This window comes from Cicer arietinum, chromosome 1 (genome assembly GCF_000331145.2).
Source record: "Cicer arietinum cultivar CDC Frontier isolate Library 1 chromosome 1, Cicar.CDCFrontier_v2.0, whole genome shotgun sequence".
Classification (NCBI taxonomy): Eukaryota; Viridiplantae; Streptophyta; class Magnoliopsida; order Fabales; family Fabaceae; genus Cicer; species Cicer arietinum.
The window spans coordinates 14,299,638-14,312,825 of NC_021160.2; the positions used below are offsets into that span (position 1 = coordinate 14,299,638).

Genomic DNA, 13,188 nt, shown 5'->3' on the forward strand with positions numbered 1-13,188 from the left:
GTGAGGCTTTGCTCTTTAGAGTTCTTAAAAGAATTCACTTTGAACTTATCAAAGTTGTTAATCCTTGTGGCGTTCTTGTTGGCTTATCAATCTCTAAATTGTGGCGCTATTATGTTCCTGGTTTGTTTGCTGAATTATAGTTTTAAGTTTCCTTTACATCAAAACCATAATACACAAATTTTATCAATTTTCGTGTTTCTGTAACATGCAATCATATATTGAGTTCTACATACTCTTTTTCAGTGATTCAACAGCCTAACCTGCGTTTTATAACGTCATATTTCACCTCATTTTGAAATTGTTCAATTATGAGTTTTGTAGCTCCGGTTATCGCCTTCTCCAACAAAACATGATTTTGGCTTCAATATATAAGTTTCCAACCTAGAATTATCCTTAAAGTGATTCATGACAAATAGGACCATATTATTTAGTACCAGAGCTTGTCTCTAGGTTTGGAATCGTAAAGTTCTATTTATGCATTTTTTGGTGAAACATAAATTGTTAGTTGTATTGCTTTTGTTTAATTGTGTCGTTGGTTATTTAATTTGTGTATTGAAACAATATTATTGTGTTGTGAAAAGTATTGCACACTACTTATTTGACAAAATTCTCAAGAGTACTTTTCAATCACATTACTATTGTTTTGTGTTACTTTAATTTCTTCTAACCAATTTCGGTTCAACAATCTTGAGGTTCTTGGTGATTCAATTAAGAACTTTAAAGTTAAAAATTGAGTGGAAAAAGGTAAGAGAGATACATTATAGAAAAAACCTAAATTGAGTGAAACACGAGGGACAAATTCAAAAGTGTAAACATATGAGTTACACATGATTTTGTTTTTAAAATTTAAATTGTTTATTTAGTAGTGTCAATGGATAGTTTTAATATAAAATTATTTCATTACTTATTTAATATTTTTGTTAATTTATAATATTTAAAATATAATAAATTAATTTTTAAAAAAACTAATATGTAATTGTTCACAATGATAATTTTGTTATTTTAATATAATATATATTATAATATATCATGATGAGATGTGTATCAAATACATGACAAAATAAAATATTACCATAGTTATCATGTGTTATACACATGATATAATAATGTTTATCATGTTACTTTTCTATCATATATTTATCAAATTTTATATCTTATCATGTCTCTTTGAGGCCATAAAAGTCAGATATCGTTACGATAAAAATCGATTTAGTTTCAATTTGCAGAATTTTCTTTTGTCTGACGTGTGATAATTTTTTACATCTACACTTGACCCTTGGATCTATTGTTTACATCTATTTGCACGCAATACAAGTAAAGTAGTCATTTATTTATCAAGACCCATGAATAAAATATATTAGTTGGAATAAGCATGTAATTCACTAATTCTAAAGATTATGGTTCCCCAATGAAACAATTGACACCAACACTTTGAAGGGGATCGATAAAAAATGGAAGATATACCTCGACCTCGAGTGAAGCTTGGAAGCCAAGGCCTAGAGGCAAGTATATATCCTTCACTCTACATGTGTGAATATAATTATAACAATAATATTTTGTTGATTGGTTTTATACTATGGTTTTTTGTTTGTTTGTTGACAAAATTAATATATACTATGGTTGTTGTAGGTTTCAAAGTTGGGGTTTGGATGCTCAGGTATGACTAGAATGTATTACGCCCCTGTTCCTGAAGAGGTTGGAATCGCTTTGATCAAATATGCATTCAACAAAGGAATCACTTTCTTTGACACAGCAGATGTTTATGGACCACCCCATGGTGCCAACGAAATCATTGTCGGAAAGGTTCATTTATAACTTCTACTTTTAAGTCAACGCTTCTAATACTAGCTAACAGATCTATTCTTTAAGAATAAGCACTCAAAATTTAAAACTTTTTATATATTCATTTTTTAATAATTATATCTTGTTATTCAATCATTTTAGTCTTGTGGGTAGTTGTTTCTATAGTTTTTAAGAATATCAAAATTACAAATATATGCTTAAATATGTTTTTTTTAGTTAATTTGGTTTTTATTTGTTCATTTCTTAGGTTAAATTGGTTCTTATAAGTAGTTTATGTTAATCAATTTGGTCCAAAAAATAAGGTATATAAGACATTGATGCTTTTGTAATTTCAACACACACACATATAAGGGTTCCCGTGACACTATCTCATAAATTTAAAGAGTAAAATGACTATGACTTTTTATTTGAATTGTTGAGATTAGGGATGGTAAAAAAATTGTATTCGAGATACAGATAAAATTTGCAATTGACACAATACGAATAGTTTAACGAGTACATACAAATTAAATAAATGAATATTTTAACTATCTGTTAATTAGTAAATACAGAGGTGGGTGTAATGATATTTGTTTCTACTATACCCGTAACTGATAACAAATCACTAAAATTGATATGTTGTAACGTTTTTTGTTTATGTTTTAATGAATTTATGATGTAATATGTTATTTATTTTATATTTAATTGCAGTTTTAGTCTCTCTATTTTTATCAATTCATGAAATTAGTTTAACTACTTTAAAATATGAAAATTTTGATCCCCATTCTTATTTTATAACTAAAAAATGGTAATGTGACATACTTTAAATAAAATGGTATATGATACGATGATATACAATGATAAACACACATGAAATCGCAATAAAACCCTATAAAAATTTAACTTTCAACTTCAAAAAAATTTCATCTTGTAATTTAATTAACGACATATGAATAATTAATGTATCTAGATGGTTTTATATCATGAAATCGTATGACACATTATTTAAAATATGTCAAATCGTTAGTTTTTAGTTCTAAAATCTGATGGAGGAACCAAAACTGTCGACTTTTAAAATAGGGAGATCAATTTCATGAATTGGTGAAAATAAAAGGACAAAAACTACAATTAAACCTGTATTTTATTATTGTGTTAATGAATTAATGTTTTTATGTGTAATATTTTTGTTGAGAAAATAGGAGAAGAAATTCTAGGTAACTGCAACAAAAAAATAATTTTTATAAATAAATCCATTTTTTATTTAAAAGATGATATTTGTATATTTCGTTAATACTTGTAGATACTTAAAAATCTACAATATTTGTTAAGAGAATGCCCACACGAATATATTCAGATACGAATATTATTTTTATCTAACAAATAAAGTGGCGGAATAGTACTATCTATATTAGTAGATATCCATTGCGATCCCTAGTTGATATTAGGAGTGAAGATAGGTCAGATCGATCGATAAGGGCCTACGACCTAGTCTACGTCAAGCCCAAGCTAGATTAGACTTTTCTTTTAAATATACTAGGTCAAAGCTTTTAAAAAAGCATATTTATTTAAAAAGGTGAGGCTACAGACACATAATAAATCTTTTAGACCTATTAGGTTGACCTATTTAAATAAATATAAATAATATTTATTTACTACTATAATTAATATATTAAATTTTGATATTTTAGTTAGATATTCAACTTGTAGTAATTTTCATATATGAATCTTCTTTAGTTTTTTGACATATTTAAATCTATTATTATAAAATAAAATTGTAGTATAATATGTATAAAGTCATATTTTTCAAAATGTCATGTTAAATATCAAAATAGAACTTAATTTCATTTTCATATTAACTCACTAATCTACTTAAAAATATGTTTGATTATGTATTCATAAATGGTAAAATAAAATAAGTTTTAAGCAGGCTATTAAGGTCAAACTCAAACCTTAAAAATAAGTCTATGACTGATCACATATCAAACTTAAGCCTTGAAAACGAAGTCTAGCCATACCCAGAGGTCATCATATTCCCATGCCTAGTTGATATATTATAGGAATCATGGTCTTGATGAGATTTAATTGAATGCTAAAACAATTATACAATGTCTAAAATATTTTAGGGAGTACATATTCTTTAAACTTTTATTGTATTCTTAGTGATTAGAGATGAATAAAATGTTTGTTAAGACTAAATTCAAATTATATTAATTGTATAAAAGTCACAAATATTTTTTAGTTCGCTTTCAAAAGCAAATATAACTTTTAGTTAATTTGAATTTAAGGAAAAGCTTGATATACAAATATGTTGTATCATGGCATTTGATCTGTCAGGCGCTGAAGGATTTGCCACGAGATCAAATTCAAATAGCCACAAAGTTTGGAATTGTGAAAATGGAACCAAATAATGTCATAATAAATGGTACACCAGAATATGTTCGATCATGTTGTGAAGCTAGCCTCCAACGCCTTGGGGTGAATTACATTGATCTCTATTATCAACACCGTATTGACACCACAGTACCTATTGAAGACACAGTGAGTACTTTCCCATAAATAAATAAATAACTTATTAATCAATAAATAACTTATTTTATTCGTCGTGAGGTATAGTTTAACCTGTTAAGTTGAATATCGTTTTTTTTACCATTAAATTTCTGGACCATTGATTTTCTTTGAATGAAAGATGGGGGAGCTTAAGAAGTTGGTGGAAGAGAGAAAGATAAAATACATAGGATTATCTGAAGCGAGTCCAAACACAATTAGGAGGGCACATGCAATTCATCCTGTAACCGCTGTTCAAATGGAATGGTCCCTTTGGACTCGTGAAATTGAGCAAGATATTGTTCCACTTTGCAGGTGCTTGTTATTTAAGATTTTCTATCCTTGATTAAAATTCACAGGGAAATTGACCTCCAAAATAAGATCATTTGATCTCAAAATCAACAAAACTCAAATGACATTTGAAATTTAAAATTTCATGTCAGTCCCTAGTCGCTGTATTAATTGATTCAAAATGATAAACGCAATTGAGAATTTTTAATTTCATTGATGACTTTTATAATTTTTATTTTAGTGATTAATTTTATCGGACGCTTATAATTTTGAAAATTAATTTAGTGGAATTAAAAACAATGTTCTATTGTCCTTAAGTTTTAGCTCAACTAATAAATGCTGATATTATTATGTTGAACGTCTTATTTAGGGTTTGAATTCAAAACTTCGCACTGGGAATTAATTATAGTGGAATTTACTGCCTCTTCTAAGATAAAAAAAAAAAAAAAAAATTCTATTTTAGTAGTGTGCGTTTTAATTAAATTAGATACCTTCATCTAAAACTCAACGATGAATGCTTCGTTTCACAAGATAGTATATAAGAGCGATCACCGATGTGTATATCCAAAGTTAACAAAATATTAACAATGTGTGTTATTAAATGATTTGCACACCCTTTTATTTGGTATTTATTCTTACAATGATCTATATATCATTTTAGTCTAGATGTAATTGTTGGGTGTCGAGACACAAAAAATGATAACTTGAATTGTTAGGTTTATACATCTTTAATGAATTAACAATGTGCTATAATCTATCCTTTGCTATTTATTTTTGTGATATTCTTTCAAGAAAAAGATAATTGTTTGATTTCTAGAGATACCTAATGATCAAAATGTTGGATTTGTGTATCCCTAACAAAGTAATTTTTTCTTTTCATTTTATAATTTTGGATATTCTTCATGTACATGACTCTAGAAACAACAATTTCAGGGAACTTGGAATTGGAATAGTATCATACAGCCCTCTTGGCCGCGGATTTTTAGGTGGCAAGGCTGTCACAGAAAACTTAGCTACAAACAGTTTTTTGGTATGAACTTAATCCTTATGTGTGTGATGACAATTGCTTGGACATGCATGTTCATTGTTCACCATTCACCTAACATCTCTTTTCACTAGGTTTCTCATCCAAGGTTCCAAGGGAAGAACCTTGATAAGAACAAAATCTTATATTCTAGGATAGAAAAGTTGGCAGAGAAGCATGGATGTACATCTTCACAACTTGCTCTTGCATGGATTTGCAATCAAGGAGACAATGTGGTACCCATCCCTGGTTAGTGGTTTTAAATTGCAGTTGTAATTATATTTGTGGTTACACTGCAAATTTTAATATTGCGAAAAAAATACTGATAAATACACTCGATACAGTCTAAATTATGATTACAATGTCGTTGAGACGACTTCGAAATCATCAATTTTGTGAGCATCCAAACTGCAATTAATTTAAAAAATTATACGATTTGAATTTAGATATCTAAAACGCATAAAATTAACTCCAAATAGATAAGTGTCACCTATTAATGTGAAGGCCAATAATACATTGAAATCTAAAGCTACTAAAATTATTTTAATCTTGGTTGCAATTTCTTCAAATTATAGACTCCTCTAAATGTGTCTCCTAGTGTTATTTTGAATTAAGAATTTATTTATTGTTTTCACGTTAATCAAACACTCACAAGTGCACTTTGACCCTTCACAATGGCATACAATATATAACATCGTTATCAAAAACATTTAGGGACATTTAATTATTATTATTATTATTATTGCTAGCAAATAACATTTTTGGAACATATATGCTTTGTAGGAACTACCAAGACAAAAAATATTGATAGTAACGTGGGTTCATTTGAAGTGAAGCTCAACAAAGATGATTTGAGGGAGATTACAAATGCCATACCAATCTCTGAGGTGGCAGGGGATCGAATTGCAGATATTTATGTTAAATTTTTATGGAAATTTGCTAATACTCCACTAAAACCATAGCTTAATACTTGTTATAGATATGAAAATTAAGATATCTTTCTGTCTAGTTTTTACTCGTTTGTCACTATGGCCCTTCTAATTAATATTAATTTTATGTTTCACTCATCACATGTTAAAACTAAAGACGGGTCTGCGACCAGAAATTAACCAACAAAGACGGTAGTAAAATAATAGCAACGAAACTATATAGAACAGAAATGTTTTATTGCTGATTTTGATACTTAAAAAACAATAAACAATATAAGTGAAATTAAAGAAAGATAAAGAAAATATAATACCGAGATACATGTGTTCAAACTCAATTACTTATTTGAGATCTACATCACGAATAAAGGAACAAAACAATTCATTATGAATAAGAAATTTACGATTTGAAAGCTTTTACAATTGAAGTATTTTAATACTATTGTGTCAATCACTATGAGTACGTGATATCAATTGAATCCATTGACTTTATACGTCTACTCTGGAATTGAGAAATAAAGAATTGAATATTGTAAGGATGACGTGTGTTGTTGTTGGTAATTAAGTTGATTTTATATTTAGAATTTTGATATTAACAAAAGTATTTTATGAAAACAATATATTTGATTTCAAAGAGTATAAAAGAAGATTTGTGTTTTTGAAGACAATCTAAAATAAAATTTAATTTAGACTTATAATTGAAGAAAATATTATATTAATTAAGTTGAAAAGAAGATATTATCAAGAACTGATTCAACACTATGTTCCTGCCCAGATCAAAGCAAGCAATAGGAAGGAAGTTTCATCTAAAGAATTTGCGAAAGCACTCTTAACAAAATACGATCAATATCAATCTGAAGAATTTACAAAATCAATCTTAACAAAATACGAACAATATCAATCTCAAGAATTTGCAAACTCAATCTTAACAAAATACGAACAATATCAATCTGTAGAATTTACAAACTCAATCTGAACAAAATCAATCTAGAAGAACTGCTCAAATTGGATTTAGAAATAAAGAATTGTCTAAAGAATATACTATCAAAAAATATCTTGTTCAGAATTATTTTTGAATAAGACCATTGTTGATCAAGCTAGAAATGAATATGCAATTCAGAATTAAACAAAAACTAAACTGAAACCATAATTTTATCTATAAATAGATACTTAAGGCTAAAGAAGAAGATTATCAGAAAACTAGAAAAGAGAATAAGAACTCAAGCTCAAAATTTCAAATTCATCTTAGAATTCAAAAAGAGAAACACTTGTTCGGATGAGAAATATTTTGTAAGTGTTTTTCTTAGAGTGTGATAGTTATTGTAATAATCAACTTGTTAGAAGCAAATACTCTAGTCCAAACTTTTGTATTCAAATACCATAATGATGTTAGTGTATCTTCAATAATCTGGGGTTGTCATATTGTGTGGAGAAGACTTGGCTGGTAGAGTCAAGGTGTCTGTGTTCCTCAAAAGTTTGAGGTTGTAATACTGTTTGAGAATACTGACTTGGAGGGTCAGATGCTTTGTAATTCAAGTTGTTGAATTAGTGGATTAAATCATTCTAAGTGAAGGAACTAGATATAACCAAGTTAGTGTGAAGTTGGATAATTTATTTGTGTCACTTTATTTTTGCACTTCTTAATTTTGTTATTGTTTCTACTCCAAATAAACCATCAAGTCTGAACTAGTTTAATCAAATAATAAAAAAATTATCAACTTAGTCAAACACAATGTAACTCTCCTTCTCGTGTTTGCACCTTCAATTGTGACTTGAGTTCAAGTAGACATTTGGACAAAGGGGTGACACAAAATAGTAGTTGCGGTAGGGTTAAATCGTATCACCGATTTTCTCATAATTTGAGTAGCAATGATGTTTTGCTAGATGTCAATCATTGTTTATAATATTTTATATTATATAAACTATATATAATATTTAATACTATTACCATGTCGGTGATAACCAATAAAGATCACATATAATACTAACATCAAAACGAATGATTAAATTAAATAATATTTAATTTGATAAGATGATTAAAATACATTAACATATTTATAATCTGTTTAATTGAATATGATTTGATTAAAAGATTGACAATTAATTTAATTAATTGATTATATTTAGGTCGTATTTTGGATTGAGCCCAAAATATGAGCATCAATATTTTAGTGGTTCATTCTTTATAACTAGATGAAGAGTACACTCCCAAAGTAATCTTCATTAACAGTACCTTCGTAGAATGACCTAGCATCATGTTCTGTTTTTGTACTCGCGTGAACTATGTAGAGACACTAATAAAGCACACTTCAAAATAGATGTTCTTTGTTGGTGATTTGTCTACTCGACGTTTAACACATGCATTTTTCTACCGAAATTTTGTGCTTACGTGATTATAGGTTGAAAGGATTTTTCTACTCTTGAAATTAATTTAATTTTCTTTTAAAAGTATATCTTTTGATTCTCCATCAATAATATCAGTCTTGATAAGAGTCTTGATCGTTATTTCCTTATTTCCAACCGTTTCACATGTAACCGTAACATGTTTAAGATGATGATATGAATATGATTCATGTGTTTCTTAGTTTTACTGTTAAAATGTGCGTGATTCGAAAATCTTGATATAATATAATTTTATACAAGCTTTTGTGAAATATGCTTAAATTATAGTTTTTCATGATGCAATTCATTTACTATTTTTCATTTGTTGACATGATTTTGAATCTTTATGTTTAGTAATTGTTGTCTTGTAATAACAATAGTTTTATTTTAATTTGATTCAAAGGAGAGATCGAAATAATTTTCTGATTATCATATATGGTAAATGAGATCTACTATTGGGAATGATTGGATCGAATTACCATACTGTTTTGATATATATAATTTTGAAATTGACTTTTGATTATTATGGAATTATTGAAAATTGACTTTTGAATTTTAGAGGGGTGATTTTAAAATAAAATAAAAATTGTCTTAAAACATCTCTCTCTAGTGGAGTGGAGGAAGATATGCAAGTTGTGAGACTACATAAGCATTTGAAGGCAAAAACCATGACAACTTATTGAGATTAACAGAAAATAGAAAATTGTACGAAAACATAATTCAAAGATTTTAAAATATTTTATATTATTTCAAGAGACTGCTAAAGGCTCTGCACTCTCTTGAGACAAAAATAGAAGTTAGACTTTGAAGAACAGGAATCAGACTCTAACATTTCCCATTATAAATACATTTGACTGAAAATCACATTAATATATGTTATGTTTACATTTTAGGAGAAATAGTGTGTTTGTAGGTTTTTTTAAAATTAAAATAAAAACTAATACAGTTTAGTATGTGTTTAGTTTTATGATGATAAAAATTAATTTTAATTAAACTGATTTTGTAATATTAGTTTTATTTTAAACAAATTTTAAGATAAAATAAATTATATTTGAATAAGTAAGTTGAAATAGTAAATTTTATTATAAAAATTAAGTTTGGAGACAAAAAATAAAAATATTAACTTCAAATTAGAATTAATGTTAATGATAAAATAAAATTTAAAAGATAATAGTCTAATCTATCAAAATTATGTTTAAGTCCTAATTACTTTTACATTTTAAACACACAATAAAATGATTGAAAATATTTTTGTTATTTAAAAATTTTGGCTAAATTATTTTTTAGTCCTTTAATTTTTTTTAGAATTTTAATTATTTTTCGTTCAATTTTGATCATATAACAATACTTATGCTAGTTAAGTTGATCATTTTCGTTAAAATTGACAAAAATGATAAGTTTTGTTATTTTTTTTATCTCACTATTTTCAAATTCAGATATTTATGACCTCCTTCAACCTAAAAACCTAGATATTTTATTAATATTTCAAATTCATAACTTAAAAATTCCAATACATAACCTTTCATATTTTGAAAAATTAAAAATTCTCAAATTTATTTCTCATTCCTTCATCTTCTCCTCACTTTCTGGTACCCATTTAACCAATTTTGATATTCTATCTTCCCCTTTTCTTAAATCAATAATTAATTTCTCTTTGGTACAAAAGATAATTTGTTTTATTTTTTATTTGAATCCAGTTTCTATTTCTTAAGAATTGGGTTAGCGTAAACCCTTTTGTCTAGATTTTTTTTCTAATATAATTTTAACATATTTAACCAAAGTTGTTTTAAATATTGTTTTTGATTCATTTGATATTAAACTCTTTTTTTATCTCTTTCTCTTTTCCCTGAAGATTATGGTTTTTATGTAAAAATTGGGATAAATTTATTTCTTAAAAAGGATAATTTTAAAGATTAAGAGTAGATTTATATTTTTAACTAATTGATGGAAATACAACTTTACAAACTTATATAAAATACCTATGGAAAAAGAATGTGTGTGAATTTTTTTCATTTTTGAGTTTGAAAGGTTATATAATTGAATTTGTTTTTGATGAATTTGAAAGGTTATGAGTTTGCAGGTCATAGATTTGTTGAACTTTTTAAGTTTTTAGATTGAAGGAGATGATAAATTTATGGATTTATGAGCTTGAAGATGAGTGAGATAACCAATTTAAAGTTTTTTGAGAGAAATTAACAAAAATATCAAATTGACTAACACTTTAGTTAAGGGATCAGAACAATACATAAAATAATCATCTGACTACCATACAATTAGAAAATAAGTTAATAAACTAAAATAGTAATTTAACCATAAAATTTTCATATTTAAGTTAGTTCTTTCAACTTTTTTCTTAATTTTGATCTCTCAAATGTGTTTTTTAATACCAGAAAATATTTATTTCTAAAAATAGTAATAAAAATATATTATATAAATAGATCTTAATTGGTAGTTGAAAGAACGTTGATATCCAAGAGGTTGAGTTTGAAATTCTCCACGTGGAAGTCTATTCATTAAATTATGAATTTAATTATCATTTATCGTTGTTTTAAATTTTTTACATTGTTAGTACATCACAATTATTCATTAGTATGACTTTTGTGATAATCATAGTAAAAGTTAAATATTTCTAATGATTTGGATTGATCGAATGTGTAAAAAAAACTTATACCGACAATATATTTATCTCAAAGAAAAAATTACCATGTCTTTGAGTGACAAAAAAAAAAGAAAAAACAATGCATGTCATCGTTTCAAGCCCATAGACGATTGTTTCATTCAGTCAATAATTGCTCTTTCTCGACCAGTCGTCGTTGTGCCGTCATTTACATGTTTGTCTAGAAGTTGTTTCGTCCAATAGAGATTCAAATTCCCCAACTTTAACGCGGGAATTGCATCACAACTTTGGAACAATCACTATCACATATGTCTGATGAATCACACACTCCAGATGAGGCCATGTTTCCCAGATTTATTGTTTTAAAACACTTAAACAATTTTGCTACCCACACTCTATAAATTTTTCTTAAAATCGAAATACCCAAAATGCCCCGTCACTATTTGCATAATTCTTAAATCCAATTTTTATTTTTTTATTTTTCTCTTTTTATCACCATCACTCACCTCATAATATTTCATACTCATATCACATATTCATAACTTAGCTCATAATTCATTTGATTCATAATTCACACATCTCATTCACCTCATAAGTCTCCTATTCATATTGTGGTTAAAGCTACCAACAAGGTACGTTTACTGATATGCATTTGAGTTCGTTTTTTTTTTGTTTTTTTTTATCAAAATATGGAAATTTTACATGAATGAGTTCATGTATGTTGTAAATAATATATTATACACATACTTAAATCATATAACTTTATGTGATTTGTTTTTAGGTATGTAATGCAATTTTAGAAATTACCAGTGGTACGCAAATACAGTTCACGTACAGCTACGTGAATATAGTTCACGTAAATGCAAATAAATTTAGTTCATGGAAAATTTTATAGTAATTAGGGCAATACATACGTGAACTGATAAAACGTACACCTACATGATTTAAGTTCACGTAGTTTGCGTAAATTCAGTTCACGTATGGTACGTTAACTTAAATCACGTAAACAATATTTCTGAATTTTTGTTATGTTCTTATTGGATGCATATAAATGGACCAAGTGAAATACAATAATGACGAAATATATGATAATTTGGAACTTTATTTTGACGCAATGAATGATGATGTTGAACCTAGTATGATGGATTTCATTGATGTGTTTACCACTGACATGATGTTTGATTTGTGAGATGATTTTCTTAGATGGACTAGAAATGTTAGAAGGGAAAATAGAATTATTGTTGTCGTTTTTAGATTTGAAACCACCACAACATGATCAGGAATAAAGATAAAATTAATTCTTGATTGTGAAAATTGCGACAAATATAGACCTTAGAAGAATCTAAACTTGTAAGAAGTATTTGGACTAAAAAATGTGAATGTTCATTTATATTTAGAGGAACACCATCAAGTGTTGGTGAGAGATGATATTTGCATGTAGCATGTGGTCTTCATAACCACAAGTTGGCCAAAAAATTGGCCAGTCATTCTTTCTTAGGTCGACTGTCTCATGAAGAGAAATATGTTCTTGGTGATACGACGAAGAACATGGTCAAACCAAGAAACATATTGATGACTTTAAATGATCATAATGTTGAAAATTTAGCGACAATCACACAGTA

General features: G+C 27.3%; 1 protein-coding gene across 1 annotated transcript; it reads left to right on the forward strand.

Annotated features, from left to right (window-relative positions):
* The first annotated feature begins 1,298 nt into the window (after positions 1-1,298).
* Positions 1,299-6,637, forward strand: LOC101503441 (perakine reductase-like). The gene is made up of 7 exons (XM_004487993.4): positions 1,299-1,502; positions 1,630-1,803; positions 4,117-4,320; positions 4,469-4,641; positions 5,551-5,647; positions 5,737-5,890; positions 6,425-6,637. The coding sequence occupies exons 1-7, from the start codon at positions 1,452-1,454 to the stop codon at positions 6,601-6,603; spliced, it is 1,032 nt and encodes a 343-aa protein (XP_004488050.1). The 5' UTR covers positions 1,299-1,451; the 3' UTR covers positions 6,604-6,637.
* Positions 6,638-13,188: the final 6,551 nt, after the last annotated feature.

Bases quoted from the DNA above. Each gene is read 5' to 3' on its own strand.
- LOC101503441 (XM_004487993.4), top strand. From the start codon at position 1,452: ATGGAAGATATACCTCGACCTCGAGTGAAGCTTGGAAGCCAAGGCCTA. The intron at 1,503-1,629 runs GCAAGTATATAT...TGGTTGTTGTAG, and splicing joins TTGGAAGCCAAGGCCTAGAG to GTTTCAAAGTTGGGGTTTGG. The intron at 4,321-4,468 runs GTGAGTACTTTC...TTTGAATGAAAG, and splicing joins CAGTACCTATTGAAGACACA to ATGGGGGAGCTTAAGAAGTT.